Source organism: Osmerus mordax, chromosome 6 (genome assembly GCF_038355195.1).
Source record: "Osmerus mordax isolate fOsmMor3 chromosome 6, fOsmMor3.pri, whole genome shotgun sequence".
NCBI lineage: Eukaryota > Metazoa > Chordata > Actinopteri > Osmeriformes > Osmeridae > Osmerus > Osmerus mordax.
Genome location: NC_090055.1, coordinates 12,008,733 through 12,023,495, shown reverse-complemented (window position 1 = coordinate 12,023,495; position 14,763 = coordinate 12,008,733). Strand labels below are relative to the sequence as shown.

The 14,763-nt window shown below is 44.8% G+C and overlaps 1 protein-coding gene across 1 annotated transcript in view; it reads right to left on the bottom strand.

Annotated features, from left to right (window-relative positions):
- ulk4 (unc-51 like kinase 4) overlaps positions 1-9,675 on the bottom strand; it is a 72,711-nt gene extending 63,036 nt beyond the window's left edge. Inside the window, 17 exon segments of the mRNA XM_067238682.1 lie at positions 2,115-2,193; positions 2,828-2,874; positions 4,906-5,029; positions 5,031-5,103; positions 5,347-5,407; positions 5,508-5,612; positions 6,004-6,076; positions 6,702-6,771; positions 7,040-7,197; positions 7,618-7,704; positions 7,855-7,930; positions 8,019-8,102; positions 8,355-8,456; positions 8,659-8,818; positions 8,994-9,133; positions 9,338-9,437; positions 9,538-9,675. Coding sequence (XP_067094783.1) covers positions 2,115-2,193; positions 2,828-2,874; positions 4,906-5,029; positions 5,031-5,103; positions 5,347-5,407; positions 5,508-5,612; positions 6,004-6,076; positions 6,702-6,771; positions 7,040-7,197; positions 7,618-7,704; positions 7,855-7,930; positions 8,019-8,102; positions 8,355-8,456; positions 8,659-8,818; positions 8,994-9,133; positions 9,338-9,437; positions 9,538-9,675 — 1,677 coding nt within the window.
- Positions 9,676-14,763: the final 5,088 nt, after the last annotated feature.

The following is a 14,763-nucleotide window of genomic DNA, read 5'->3' as shown; positions in this document are numbered from 1 at the left end:
ATACACACACAGCCTCGCATAAGGAGGCAGGGCTTCAAAGTGGAGAGGCGGCGGGTGAAGGCCACCCAGCATTTCCCAGCTCGTCTGCACGACTCAGACAAAGAATAGTTAGTCAAGACAACGTGAAATCCCTTTGGTAGCAACCAAGGCGTGTGTATTAGGCTGAACTCCAACCAGACAATAACACACAGTAAATTTCCGGCATTCGTGGAGGGAAAAAAATCAGTATTTTTGGTTGTCCTTGTCAGAGTATGTAGCAAGTCCGAATTCATGACTGGGTGCTGACAGGGATGCTAGTTTAGTGACGTCATCATCGGCCTATGGAGACTTGGGCGCCCGATAGGACGAAGCGATGTCTTATTGAGGGATGGACAGAGAACGGGTTAGAGGGAGGGGGATGGAGGGAGTGGGGGGGCTAATAATACCAGCTAGACATTGACTGGACGTGACCTGCCACGATGAGGAGAGTTAAGATCAATGGGCCGTGTGTGGAGAAGGGCCGGGCTTTGATGCTGGAACTTGGGACAAGAGGACACAGCTGACCCCAGAGCCTTGGCTACACACAGCAGCCTGTGGTCACTCTCATGGATTACCAATGGAACACAAGGTCGCTGGCTCTGGGCTGATGCTATTGACGCCAAGTCCGCTTGACAAGTAGCATGCTTGTTGGTGTGGATTCGGTAGCTAGGGGGGTATGGTGCAGAGGGTCATACAGAACCTTGCGGAACGTACTCCAAAGAGACGCGTCCATAAGCAGCCAGGGACGCTGAAGTAGTACGAGCTCTGCTCGTACTTCCTGGTGTCCGCTCGGAGGACACATTCCACACGCGCTCAGTAGATCGCAGAGCGTATCTCAGTGGGACGGCCGCGCCAGCTATCCGAGCCGTTTGGATCCACACGTACACCCTCTGGTGAGCGCATTTATGACCGCACCCCCGCGCAGACACTGGAATACTCGTGGTTTCGGAACGTATATCCTCGGCTTGAGGAGTGCGTGGTGAGGAGAACGTGCAAGTGTGGGCTGGTGGGACTGGAAAGCCCTGCTCCTGCCAGGAGAGAGAGAGGGAGACAGAGAGAGCGGGAGAAAGAGAGAGCGAGAGAGCTGCATATATACAGAGAGATAGATCTAAAAGAGTGCCTGTATTTATGACAGCTCGGGAATACCGATACGATTGTGATTACGATTCATTACAGCAGTGGTCCTTTACTTCTGCGTCAAACAGAATGGACACTGCAGTCGTGCCGGGGAGTGAACGAGAGAACGAAGAGAGGGAGAGTTTGACCATCATGGCGGACCGGTGCGATGGACAGGGACACATGAAGGTGGAGCGTCTCTGAATCCCCCCCCAACCACCCCCTCCTATCTGGGGAACAAAGCCCCCTGCCCTGGAACTCAAATCGCCATGACTGCAGCCGACCCTCAAACACAGCCCCCCTGTGGAGACCACGGAAACACACGAAAAACATCCAAAACACATAGAACATAGAAACACACGCACCAACACAAGCTAGCTAAGCTGGCTCTGCCCGGGGGGGCCAGGGGAAGACCCAGCGCCAACTGAGGAAAAAGTCACGGCGCCATAAACCGCTACGTTTCACACACACTTTCTACAACGTGACAAACGTACACTCGACCGCGCCATACACACACTCGCCGCTACGTTTCACACACACACATCCAAACCCACGCTCTCCGCAACGCCGGACACCTCTACTCTGCCTTTGTCGGCCATTTTGTGGCGCTTTCCAGCCTCTTCCCCTCCATCCCTGGCGAGGTGTTTAGCTTTCCGCCAGAACGGAAGCCGTGAAAAGAACGCCGCGACAAAACCACCACAAAGCCGTGGATCAAGGGCGAGAGGAGCCAGATTTCACATCAAATAGAAACCTGGGTTTGAAATGATTAGGCGTGATGTCTTTGTATGTGCGCGCGCGCGCGTTGGTGTGTATCTTTGATGGGCTCGGTGAGTCTGTTCGGGGGGCGATGGTGAGTGGAGCCGCCTGCGACACGACCACTGACATATAGTGATACCTGGTGGAGCTTCATGGTATTACAGCCTGGTATACTGGAAAGCGGTGTGTGTGTGTGTGTGTTGGGTTATGCGATATGAACCAACCTCAGTGACAGGGGTCTCCTCTGAAAGGTCGGTGCAGTGTAGGGCCAGGAGACCCAGAACCCTCATCACCTTGGTTCTCCTGAAACACACACACACACACACACACACACAATAATCACATCATGCAATTGCCCACGCTGCCAAATTGTTATAAAACTCAACTCCTCTAACATCCAGTCGTCTATCCGAGTGACTACGTGATCGGAGGCATGTCCTCTTAGACGTTGGCATTTCACAGCACAGGGCAGTGGGCTCCATGGTAAAGTGCATGCTACACATTCCTTCCACACGTTAACGTAGGGAGAATCCTAAGAGTGAGAATGCTGGGCCGATGGCCCCATGCAGAATGTTGACAGGGAATCGAAACGCCTTTACAGTGGGCTGACGACCGGGTGAGCCGTCCAGTACACTGTCAACGGTGACATGGAGAGACTGATTTTCTTTCTACTTACATAGTTTCAATAGTCCCTACATGTTACATTTGTCAATTGTGTAAGTGTATGAAATCGAAACTATGCCGTGTTAAGATAAATCCTGTATTTACCTTCACGGTTGAGGGGCTTGTGATCATTGAAAAAACATATTCTATTTTTTGTTCTACCTTTTCCAATAACTATTGGGATTACTATTTCTCGGTTGGAAGACAATATCAGCTTTTTGGACCTTATCCTATATAGAGTCCTGGTGCCGGGTAGAGGTTATTGCATACTCACACATCCCAATTAGGAGCCAGTCTCAGCTGTTGGGTCAGCACTGGGAACTGGGGCACAGGGGAAGAGAAGGACAAGGTCACCCTGGTCAACACTGGTCACTGGACACCACCGTGGTGCATCTGTGGCATCTAGTACAGCTGTCCCGGCCCCACTGGCTCACTAATGTGGAGCAGCCAAACAGACCACACAGCATAGTTTGACAGTTTGGTAGCAAGTGTAAAGGCCCTTTCAGACAGAACGCCACAACGGCACCACCGCGCCCTGAAAGCCACGAGTCAGTTGTGAGCTGAACTCCTAGTCAGTTGTGAGCTGAACTCCTAGTCAGTTGTGAACTCCTAGTCAGTTGTGAACTCCTAGTCAGTTGTGAGCTGAACTCCTAGTCAGTTATGAACTCCTAGTCAGTTGTGAGCTGAACTCCTAGTCAGTTATGAACTCCTAGTCAGTTGTGAACTCCTAGTCAGTTATGAACTCCTAGTCAGTTGTGAACTCCTAGTCAGTTGTGAACTCCTAGTCAGTTATGAACTCCTAGTCAGTTGTGAACTCCTAGTCAGTTATGAACTCCTAGTCAGTTGTGAGCTGAACTCCTAGTCAGTTGTGAACTCCTAGTCAGTTGTGAACTCCTAGTCAGTTGTGAGCTGAACTCCTAGTCAGTTATGAACTCCTAGTCAGTTGTGAGCTGAACTCCTAGTCAGTTATGAACTCCTAGTCAGTTATGAACTTCTAGTCAGTTGTGAACTCCTAGTCAGTTATGAACTCCTAGTCAGTTGTGAGCTGAACTCCTAGTCAGTTGTGAACTCCTAGTCAGTTGTGAGCTGAACTCCTAGTCAGTTGTGAGCTGAACTCCTAGTCAGTTATGAACTCCTAGTCAGTTATGAACTCCTAGTCAGTTATGAACTCCTAGTCAGTTATGAACTCCTAGTCAGTTGTGAGCTGAACCTGCCAGCGAGCGCGGGGCACACTCCAGTGTTTCCCCTACCATTATATTAGGGGCGCGCCCCGCCCCCCCAACGGCACCCCCTGCCCCTGCTGGAAGGTCAAGTTAATTTTGTAAAACAATTATTTATTTATTTTATATTAAAAATATATATATATATATAGCGCCAGACCACAAAATAAGTCATTTAAGGTTACCTTTCCTATAAAACAGGTCTATAGCTTGCTCTTTCCCCCAAAGCTGTAAACCTAGGGGAAACACTGAACTCTGCACAATCACATTCTGTCTAAAAAGACCTTGACTGGTATGCAGAAAGAGCATTCTATAGTAGATTAGTTAATACAACAATTTATTTTGTGTAAGGTCTATTTCTCTAAGTTGAAATCATATATTAGTAATAATAGTAGCATTTCTGTTTACATCTGTTCAAATGTATCTACGGGTCCATCTAGTGGTTGGATATGAATATTTTGTGGGACTTGTTTTTAAATCGAATTGATTTACAATGATCAAAAGACACATTTACATTTTCCAGTCTTAAGTCTTAATCTTTTTTTTAGAAAGCTGTTTAAGTCAGTTTTCTACTTCTCTCTAAAGCTTGACTTTCTACAGTTAATAATGTGATAAGAGTGTGGAATCTCTTAACGAAACTCATCTACCAACGTATAATGTATTTAATAATAGCATCAGACCTAGGTTAATAATATCGATGAAATACAGTATTTATACTTGTATTTGAAGTAAACAATGTGTTTGAAATATAAAACCTTCCATCAGCTGTGGGGCAGCTTGCAACTTGGTCCTGACAACAACCTCCACATAGTTTGTGCAGACGTGAGGCGTGGCTGTTGTATTGTATTGTGTTACATGACCGGTGAAGGTTTGCTGATTAAAGCACAGGAAGTGACAGTCTGTTCACTTCTACAGGAAATAGGACAGTCACTGTACTTCCTACTTCCTGCACCATCCCTTTGTACAGAAAGGCTTTCAGGCCGAGAGAATGACAAAGGCGTCTAAGAATTCAATCGGACACAGTAGTACTTCAACACACTTCGATTAGTCTGACTAGAGCTGCCCACTGTGTGTGTGTGTGTGTTCAGCCTTGAGAATCGAAGTCTGAAAGTCTCCAACTTTAATCCCTCACCAGTTTGGAGTTGATGAGGCGGGTGGCGGTGGCCCGGTGTGCAGCCACGGAGCAGAGGTAGCAGAGCAGGTTGAGTCTGGAGCGGGTGGAGGCCGGGAGGGGTGGAGGCGGCACAGGCGGGGGAAGGTTCCAGACAGGCACACAGCTGCTGCAGGAAAGCTGACCAATCGCCGGGACTCATGGACACCAGCTTCTCCACTGCAGAGGGGCAAGGGAGAAAAGAGAAAAGATAAGGGGAGATAAGAGAAGATAAGGGAGGAAAGAGAAAATGAAATGTGTTTGCAGGCTGCGGACCCCTGCTTGTGTGTGTGTGTGTGTGTGTGTGTGTGTACTGTACACACATGCACAGAGTGGGAGGGAGATGTGTGTGTGTGTGTGTCTGTGTGTATCTCACATCGGCTCCTTTATGAATGGCGACAGATGTTCCATCAGAGGCCTTACCTGAGTGTGCTGGGACACACAGAGTCTTGGGGTCATATCGCACTGGTGCACTTTTCAGAATCTGTGGAAAAGTGTTTTACACGCTGCGTCAGAAAAGAGTGCATACACGCAAACACACCCAAATATGTGTTTGTAGGCCTTATTCACACACACACACACACCTTGGGGTTGTCCATAATAGGGGTCACGGTGAGGTCAGCCTCAGTGTGGACCAGCTCCTTGATACAGGAAGTGATGTCACCCACACCACTAAGCAGTAGGCTCTCCTGGGGGGTTAGGGACAGGGCTGGTTTAATGATGTAGAACAAGTTGTTATTGTCATTATATACTTTCATAAAAACGTACTTCAGATACTGGGTGACTCGGAAACTTGTAGGGAAGATGTGTGCGACACAAAGTATCGGAACGCCCAATTAGGGTTTTGGATAAATAAATGGTGGTTGTAGTTCACCATCAAAACAACAGAGGGCGGAATATGATCCTAAAACAGACGTGCTTGAGCGTAACATTTCTAGACCTCATTTCTACAGCCGTTACAACTTCACATTGGGACAGTCTGTGCATTTCTGACTGTTAAGACATTACAGTACATCAATCTTAGAGACATCAGAGATCAAAGACAGATCTTATCTCTTATCTAATCTATGTTGCACTCACCTGAGTTAAGCAACTTGGTGCATTGCTAGTTGTGTCTCTGGCAGTGCAACTCATTCTTGGAGTTGGACGGGAACTGTTGGATAACAACAAATATATAGCTATACATATCTGATTTACCATGACAATTATCATTATTTCTAGCTAAAGTATAATGGCTTATATTTTAATGGTTTAACTACCGGTAGTTTACAGATTGTAATTTTTTTATTGCATGCTTTAATCCTCCGAGTTCATCTTCTTGTCACTACAGCTCACTTTCATTTTAAAAGTTGCACTCAAACTGAAACCTACGGCAAAATGGATTTAGAGATAACTGCCGACCATATAGTCAAGTACCTGTCATATTATGGCCATACTTCTAAAGAGAAATGTGGAAATGACTGATGTTGTTTGATCATATCTACAATGGTGTTGCCCTTAGTATTAGATAGTAGTAAGTATGGGCACATAAAGATAAGAATGTTCACTTATCTTTCACATTTGTATCTGTACAATGGATTCATGAAAATAGAAGAATAGAAGAATATGTGTATGTTATCTCCCAATATTGATCCTTAGATAATTGGTAATAATAATAAAATGGGGGTCAGCCCCAATTTCAAATTCATTAGAGTATCAAAAATATGTTGATATAAGATATTTTACTTGACTTATGCTTTATCAACTGGGCACAAAAAGAAATGGGACAGAAAAAGCACCTGAGCAGGAAAATGGATTCTCTGGCGTCTCCATCCAGCGCACTCTTAGGTCTGAGCTCTGGTACATTGTCTAGACAGGAGAGAAGAAGAAACCACCATGATGCTGATGCCTGAAATGTGTGCTGTCTGATAACTAGGCATATTCTCCCTTCTGAAGGAGGCCGCCCGAACCCCGTTGGCCTCATGTTCAACTGACAATCAACTCATATTACACACACGTACACGCACCCAATGTACAGCACAGCCATAGTATGTCTTATGGGCTACGTGCAACACAACATGTCTCCACGGACCCACCCTGCCCCCATCCGGCCCCCAGCCCTCACTGAAAGCATTACCTAATCGAAATGACTTATTGGGGTGCATGACAACTGGTTCCTCAACACCAGCTGCCACTGTTGTCCCCGGCCAACCCTGTCTCGGGAGGTTCCCTGAGGCTGGTCTGGCTTCTGCTGGCTGGCTGGGGGGGGGCAGCCCAGCCCCCTCTCTCTCCATGCTGGCAAAACACATGGGTCAAGGATCCGTTACCAGACCAGGCTTCAGTTACCCAGAACATCGGCACATGTGGAAAAGTCACAGGACAGGGACCTGACGATTTTCATGGCTTTGAATTAATCATCATGTACGACTCGGTGCATGGAAATGGCCCCTGTGACCCTAATATGCAGTCCAGTATCTGCGACTGCCCCGCCTCGCATATTTCAAGTACAAAAGACCCAGCACAACATTCTGTGTTGTTGTTCTGGGAACTACAATAGGTGGAAATGGTGCATGTCGGCAGGAGGTGGAAAGAGAGTTAGCCTCCTGTTAGGAAGCCACACTGGTTCACATTATTATACATTTCTGGTGGCGGATAAAAGGAAATTGATTCGGATTGTCACAATGCAAATCTGATGCTGTCGAATACCAACCCCACCTGGAGCAGACTGAGGCCTCTCTCTCCTCCTCATCAGTGAGAGCTCCTGTCCAGAAGGGGTGAGCCACAACCTGAGGCCAGCTCATTCTGGTTGGAGCACAATCCCAGTGAAAAACAATGCAAAGCAGTTAGAGCTTTTCCAATCCAGACTTTGTAGGCGAGGGGAAGATTTGGCGTCTACGGTTCATGAAAAGGTTCTGCTCATTGACTCAGCTAGCTTAATTGTGAAAGGCTCACCTCTTCTGTGGATCTTTCTGGAGCAGACCTTTGAGAAGGCTTTGGAACTCCTTACTAGGCTTGCTTGAGGAAGACCCTTTTGAGAACAAAACATATTTTGGCCATGTGATGAAGACTAATAGTATATAGTATATATATATATATAGGAGGGATTATCACTCTACCCGGTTGTCTTGGAGACGGAGTATCATCATGTAGAATCTTCTCAATCAGCTCAGGGAAAGACTCGGAGTAGAACGGCGGCTTTCCTGAGACGCACACATTATAGCAAAACATATCTAAGAATATGAACATATCAAACACAGAGAAGATAAACAGATCTGGTTGTGTTATTCTCTTAATGTATGTATGTATGTATGTATGTATGTATGTATGTATGTATGTATGTATGTATGTATGTATGTATGTATGTATGTATGTATGTATGTATGTATGTATGTATGTGTGTGTGTGTGTGTGTGTGTGTGTGTGTGTGTGTGTGTGAGAGGTTGGTTTGGTACCTGAATACATGTTGTAGAGGATACAGCCCAAAGCCCACAGGTCACTACTGACAGTAGTTTCTCCTCCCTTCACTACCTCTGGAGCACAGAACAGAGGAGAACCTGCAGAGACACAGCTCTTAGCCGAGACGATACCTTATACCTACTGTCCTCAGTCCATTCTAACATAAGCATTGCTTTCCAGTCTAACAGCATTGTGGAGCGTAAATTATCTAAACCTAATGTACATTCTACAAGTACAAGTGCCTTAAACAAGTGTCAGCTGAAAGACACCTGGAAAGTTAAGTGATAACACACTCCTTGCCTTGTGTTCTATTCTTGATGTTCCTGCTGGTGTTCTCCTGGCCTTCTCCTCCCGGCTCCTCGGTAGAGACCAGGGCAAAGAACTCCTCCAGGTTCTCTCCTTCTGCTTTCGACAGGACGAAGTTAGACAGCTTCAACGTCCCTGGTCCATCCAACAAGATCTGGAGAGAAGCACTGGATTTTTAACCAAATTACATTTTTATCTGAATACTGTTTTAGTAGATTTTATAAGATTGTATGTGATACATTAATTAGTACATAATGGTTAGCAAACAGATCATATACTGTACTGTACATAGAGCCTCTTAAATTATCTGGACAATCTCTATAGTGCACCTTGGAGGGGGTGAGGTCAGAGAAGACAATGCCAGCATCATGGATGTGTCTGAGGCCTTTGATCAGATCAATGGCAAACTCCCGGACCACCTCCTCTGACAGACACTCATCCTGGGTGATGACTGACTCCAAAGAGCCCCCTACAGCATAAACCAATCAGGAGCAAATGCAACATTCTCATCAAGTATTTCTGAATCGTAAAAGACCCTGGTCTAAGACTCCACAAGCCTAAACACTGTCAATACCCATGGTATAGTAGAAGAACAATATGTGGTTTACGGGCGCACCATGACCTAAAGATGTTCGATTTTATGTATCATAATCATGACCCCTCTGTATCTCACCTGTACACAACTCCACCACCAGCCACAGGTGGTTGCTGGTTTCATACCACTCATAGAAGGTCACCACATTCTCATGTTTGATATCGTGGGTCAGTCGTACCTAAGAAATAGCCAGGATGAGCTCAGTTGAAAGTTGATTGCTAAGTTGAGATGAGTCAAAAGTTACAACATAGTAAAACATTCTGTTGATGATTACTTACATGGTTGGTGATTTCAGGCCTTTTCGACTTGTCACTGCAGATGATGGCCACGAATTTGATGCTGCCTTTCCTCCGTCCTTTATACACCACTGACTTGCTGCCTGTTCCTATCTCCTCATACAACACGAAATTCTCCATCTGATCTGTAATGCAATGGAAGAATGAAGGTATATCTGGTATTTTTGTCAACAACATACTTACACAATGTGCTATAACTGGATTATTCTAGCATTAAAGCTTATTCTTAAAGTTATGTCATTCATTAAAAAAATACACAAAAAACGGCATAATTTGTTAGAAAGCAAGCCTTACGACGTAGCTGGGTTTGTTAGCACAACTAGCTAGCACAACATTGCCTACTTACTGGGCACAGTTTAGTAGTGCCCGAATGGAAGCAATGAATGAAATACGTTCTTGAAAAACTAAGAAACACAATATAACAGTTTGGCAGCATGCAACAGTTAATATACGTGATGTAGCGCTAATGTTATTCAAACAGTATAATTATGGCATACTGAAATTGCTTCAATAAACGTCAGGTTAGCTCAACTGTACCTCGAAAAGTCACAAACTTCTTAACAATAAACGCGCTCTAACTGTTACCGGAAACAATTTTGGGTTGTTCCATTCCATGTTTAGGGGAAGCAAGTACACCTCGTGACGTAACGTATTCAAATTCCCGACATTCTCACGATAAATAATATTACTATGTTTAAAATCCTGATATATATTTACACTAATGTGTCTAAATTGGGCACTTGTATATGAAGTTAACACTTTTTTTTAACAAGTTTTTCATTTAAAATACCTCTTAATGGGTTATTCTTCAGTTGCTAGGATACAAGACACACGCGTACCTGCAGACTTCTCAACGTATTTAATCAATCATGCTTTAAAATATTGTCAATGGACACCGATCACAATATAACATTTATGGTTTTAAATAAATAACCTCGGAACATCTATAATTCTTTAGAGTCTTGTTTATAAACTTGGATTGACTCTAATGGCCAGCCAGCCAACCGAACTGAGGAAGAAGGGTAGGCTACTGTATATACAGTACAGTAGTGTGAGACATACGCAAAGTGCTTCAGGCAAGATAGAGGGCAGATGTTCCTTTAGAGTTGTCAAATGGCCTTTTCTTCTCTGACCGTAACAATATATCATTGTGTGTGTGTTCGACGCTGATCTCGATAAAGGCGTATACGCACATCGTTTAAAATAGCTGCCATGATGACATGCCAGAGATGAGATGCCAAATGCAATCTGCAGTGTAGCAGAGTGTAAGTTTGTAACTTAAAACAGTAGACAGTACATCGAGTATTTTAAATGCCCCAAATGACCGTATTTATTACAGATTTACGCCTAGGCAGTTTCGACAACTAAACGTGAGACAACCACTTTTCAGAATAGTGGAAAATTACCCTAGCACCCCTTTCACACGAGCACCCTCCAGCTGTGGGTAGAGTGATGTCATTTGCCAATGCATTCGAACGTTTAGTCGCTAGTCTTGTAGGATACACCCGGCTTTCTTTGCTCCGAGGATAATTCCGGCTAGTCTAAAGGTATTAATCCTCTGAGATTCAATTTGATATACTGTAGGAGACTATACTACATTCTTTTTGAGTGCAATATGCTTAAGCCTGCCACAAAGTAGCCTGCGACTGACTGACCGCTGCTAAAAGCCCAAAAAAAAGCGATAAACTCGCTGCCATCTGAGTTAGTTTCTTAAATCGGTATTCTGCGTCGCTTAAGAAGTTTTGACCGCTTTATTTCAAACGTGGGATCTTACAAGTGGCGTTGCGAAGCCTATATTTATTTGTGTGTATTTTTTTCCAAAACATCAAACACTTAAACTGAATGTTTAACAAAAGCGCATGGACTTTACGGGGCTACGCATTCGGCATGGATGGATCTGATTCGTTTTAAATACGGAAAAAGCTTCGTCAAATTTTACACCTAGGCTACTGAACGATTGGTAGCCTAGTCCACTTTTGCTTAAGAGTGGTGAGTACTCTCCATTCTGTAGCAAACGCAGTTACATTTAAACCTTGATCTCTCATTATTCTGACCGAGGAGGTTCGCACAGGTGATCGTGTAGTGGTGTATTCGTGATGTGAAGTTATATTTTAATTCTAAACAATATGGCAAGTAAAATACATCAGGCCCTATACACTTTTAATTTAAGTTAGGCTACATTTAATTTTAAGTTACATTGATGCCGGTTCTGGACAGTGTTTAATAGGGGATCTCGAAACCAGGCCGATTACGCAGATCAGATTACAGTAAATCTGCTTGTCTTTACTATGGTGTTAGCCAAAACTCAGTTTACAATAATTGATACAGACGCTTATTAATGCGTGCTATATCCTTTTGGAAAGGGGTCCTTGTGGGAGTTCCATGGTAATGGATGGTCTGGTAGGAAAAAATATCACATCCCTAATTTGTTTATTAAATTTTTTATACCGATGAAATAAATTAATCTCTACTTCTCCTGAAGCAGCAGCCGTCAGACGGTGCATTATGTACAGACATTTAGAATTGAGCATATTGCATTGGCTGTACTCCCACTATTCCCCTTTCCTTTCTCAAGACAAGGTGTCAGGTCCACATGACTGGCTATGTTTGGCCAGCACCAGACCCAGACCGTTATAGCTGGAACTGGCAGTGATAACTAGTCATACTGCCCGTGTGGCCTGACCTGCCCTCAGTCAGGCACATGGTGATCAGTCAAAGGCATAAATTTGTGATATTAGTATCTGTGATATTAATGTTTGCTTTGAAGCCAGACTGTGTTGTGTATATTTGCCTCCTTTGTGTTGGATCACAGTGGTGTGTGTGTGATAATGGGGTTGTGTGCTAGGTTTACCAGAACAGTGTGGGCGTTCTCTATCTATATCAATCGGGATTTACATGGGTTTTGTCACACTGGACACCCGAACTCCTTGGCACTGATCTGTGGTAATGATGTTGCAACCCTGATGCAAACTCCACCCTGGTTTAGCCCATGGAGCCAAAGCCCTGGCCTTTACTCCAACCCCAGAGAGCCAGAACACGGCTTCCGGTGTCAAGCATGAAGTTACTCACCCCAGGTTAGGCCCATTGAACCACCTCTGTTACAGTGGTGACATGTGAAACGTGTTGTGTGTGTGTGTGTGTGTGAAGCGGCCTCGTGTGTGAAAGTGAAAGCAGCAGAGCGTGTGCAGGCCCAGGAGACGGCCACGCCAGGCAGGTTCAGATGGGGTCTTGCATGCAGGATTCATAATCCCTGTGTTCCAAACAGATTGCAGATCCAAACACCCAGGCACCGTGATTTGGCGTTCCCAACGGAACGGAAGGGAAGGAAGGTTATTATGTAATATCACACAGCTTATTAAAGGGCTCACACTGTTCCTGAAGATCTCTGTTGATCTAAACTGTGAATTAGGGTGAATGTGACATCCCCTGGTTTAAGCGTTTTAGGGACATCTTGGTCATAGTTTGCTAATGTCTGGGACAATAATTTTCATCTTTTCTGTCTCATCCATCCATTTTTTCTTCTGCATGATTTCTTCCGCTGTTCAACCGCACGTTACGTGTGTTGACATCTGTGTCTTGACAGATTCCAGATCCCATACTCATAATGTGTCTCTCTCTCACTCCGTCTCTCTCTCTCTGTCTCTCTCTCTCTCTCTTCTGTCTCTCTCTCTTTCTTACCCTTCAACCTGTTTTTTTTCTTTCTCAAGCCCCCCTCTCAGCCCACTCCCCCTTTTCATTCTGGTTTCCCCCATGGGTGGGAGTGAGTGTCTCTATAATTCAGTACTACATGATGTTGTGTCGGCAAGTGAAATCCAATCCTGCAAATGCAAGTCTGATAGATTAGTTGGGTCTGGCCTACTGTTGTCCAGACTTAATGGATTAATGTGAGTGAGTCCCACTCCCCCACTATCTAATGGGTCTGTTCTAGTGCATTAAGGTTAGACTAGACAGAGGTTATGTCTAACATGGCAGCATTTTCTGCCTGACAAGAAATTAAGTGTTGTGTGATTTATAACATCCTCTTTCTATTAATTATTTTCTAATCTATAAGATGTACAACATTTTGAGAAGTGTTTTTGTCACAGTGTAAGATCTGTGCTTCCAAAAGGAGATAAAATCATAAGGAATGGGAATTGGCCTAAGTTGGAGGAGTGGAGTTCTAAAATGAAGTGCTAGATTGTATACATGGGAAGCCCAAACCGGTCAGCAACCATTAATGTTTTGTTGGTGTTGCTGAGCAGTTTGAAGAGCACTGTTGTGGTAAGGTTTCTGGTGTTAAATCTTCAGGACAGTTTGACATGCGCACACATCTTCATCCACCAACCTAAAAGAATAATCTGCTTGTTTCTCTCTCTGTTTGCCAGCCGGCATCCTTGTTTTTCCTACTCCTTAATTGCCTGCCTACTTCTGTCTGTCTGCCTGCCCACCAACCTGCATGCCTGTCTGCCTGCCGTGCTGCCTCATCCTGGCACTCTTTCTCCTGCCTGCCTGTGTTCCTGCTTTCTTGCCTGCCTGCCTGCCTGCTTGCCTGCCTGCCTGCCTGACAATAGCTTGGATCTACTGCTGGACTCTCTTCGGGGCTTTGGCCCTCTCCTTTGTAAAGCAAAGCTTTTGTCTGTCAGCCTTCCCCCCTCTTGGCCTCCTATCACCACAGCAGAGACGGCAGCTCCCAACGTTACTGAACTGCCATTGAAGACCACATGGGTGGTGTCGGTCAAAGCCTCTCTTATGTTCCTCATGGCAGTTGGGAAATGTAGGCCCATGGTGAAGTAAGAGCATGCCTCTAAAGTAGTTTAGATATTTAATATAATTCTGCCTTGAAACTGTCTCTCGCACTTCCTCAGAAAATCTGTCTTTGTGCCTGGGTGTGTTGTACTGTAAGCAGTGGTACTTGCTGAGAGGGTATAAATACTAAATAATAGTAGCTAAGGAGACCCCCCCTTAACCCTCGTGCTGTCTTCGGGTCACATGACCCAAAGGTTCATAACGAACCATCTTTGTGTTTACCCAATTTTACCCAATACAAAAACAAATAAAAAATAATTTTCTTTTAACCTTCGCAATGTGGGGGGTCTGAGACAGCCCAATGGTTAAAAGAAAATGCTTCACTTTGTTTTTGTATGCGGTAAAGTTGTCGCAATACGACGGTGGGTCACAATGACTGATGGGTCAGAACGACCCGAAGATAACACAAGGGTTAAGACCTGG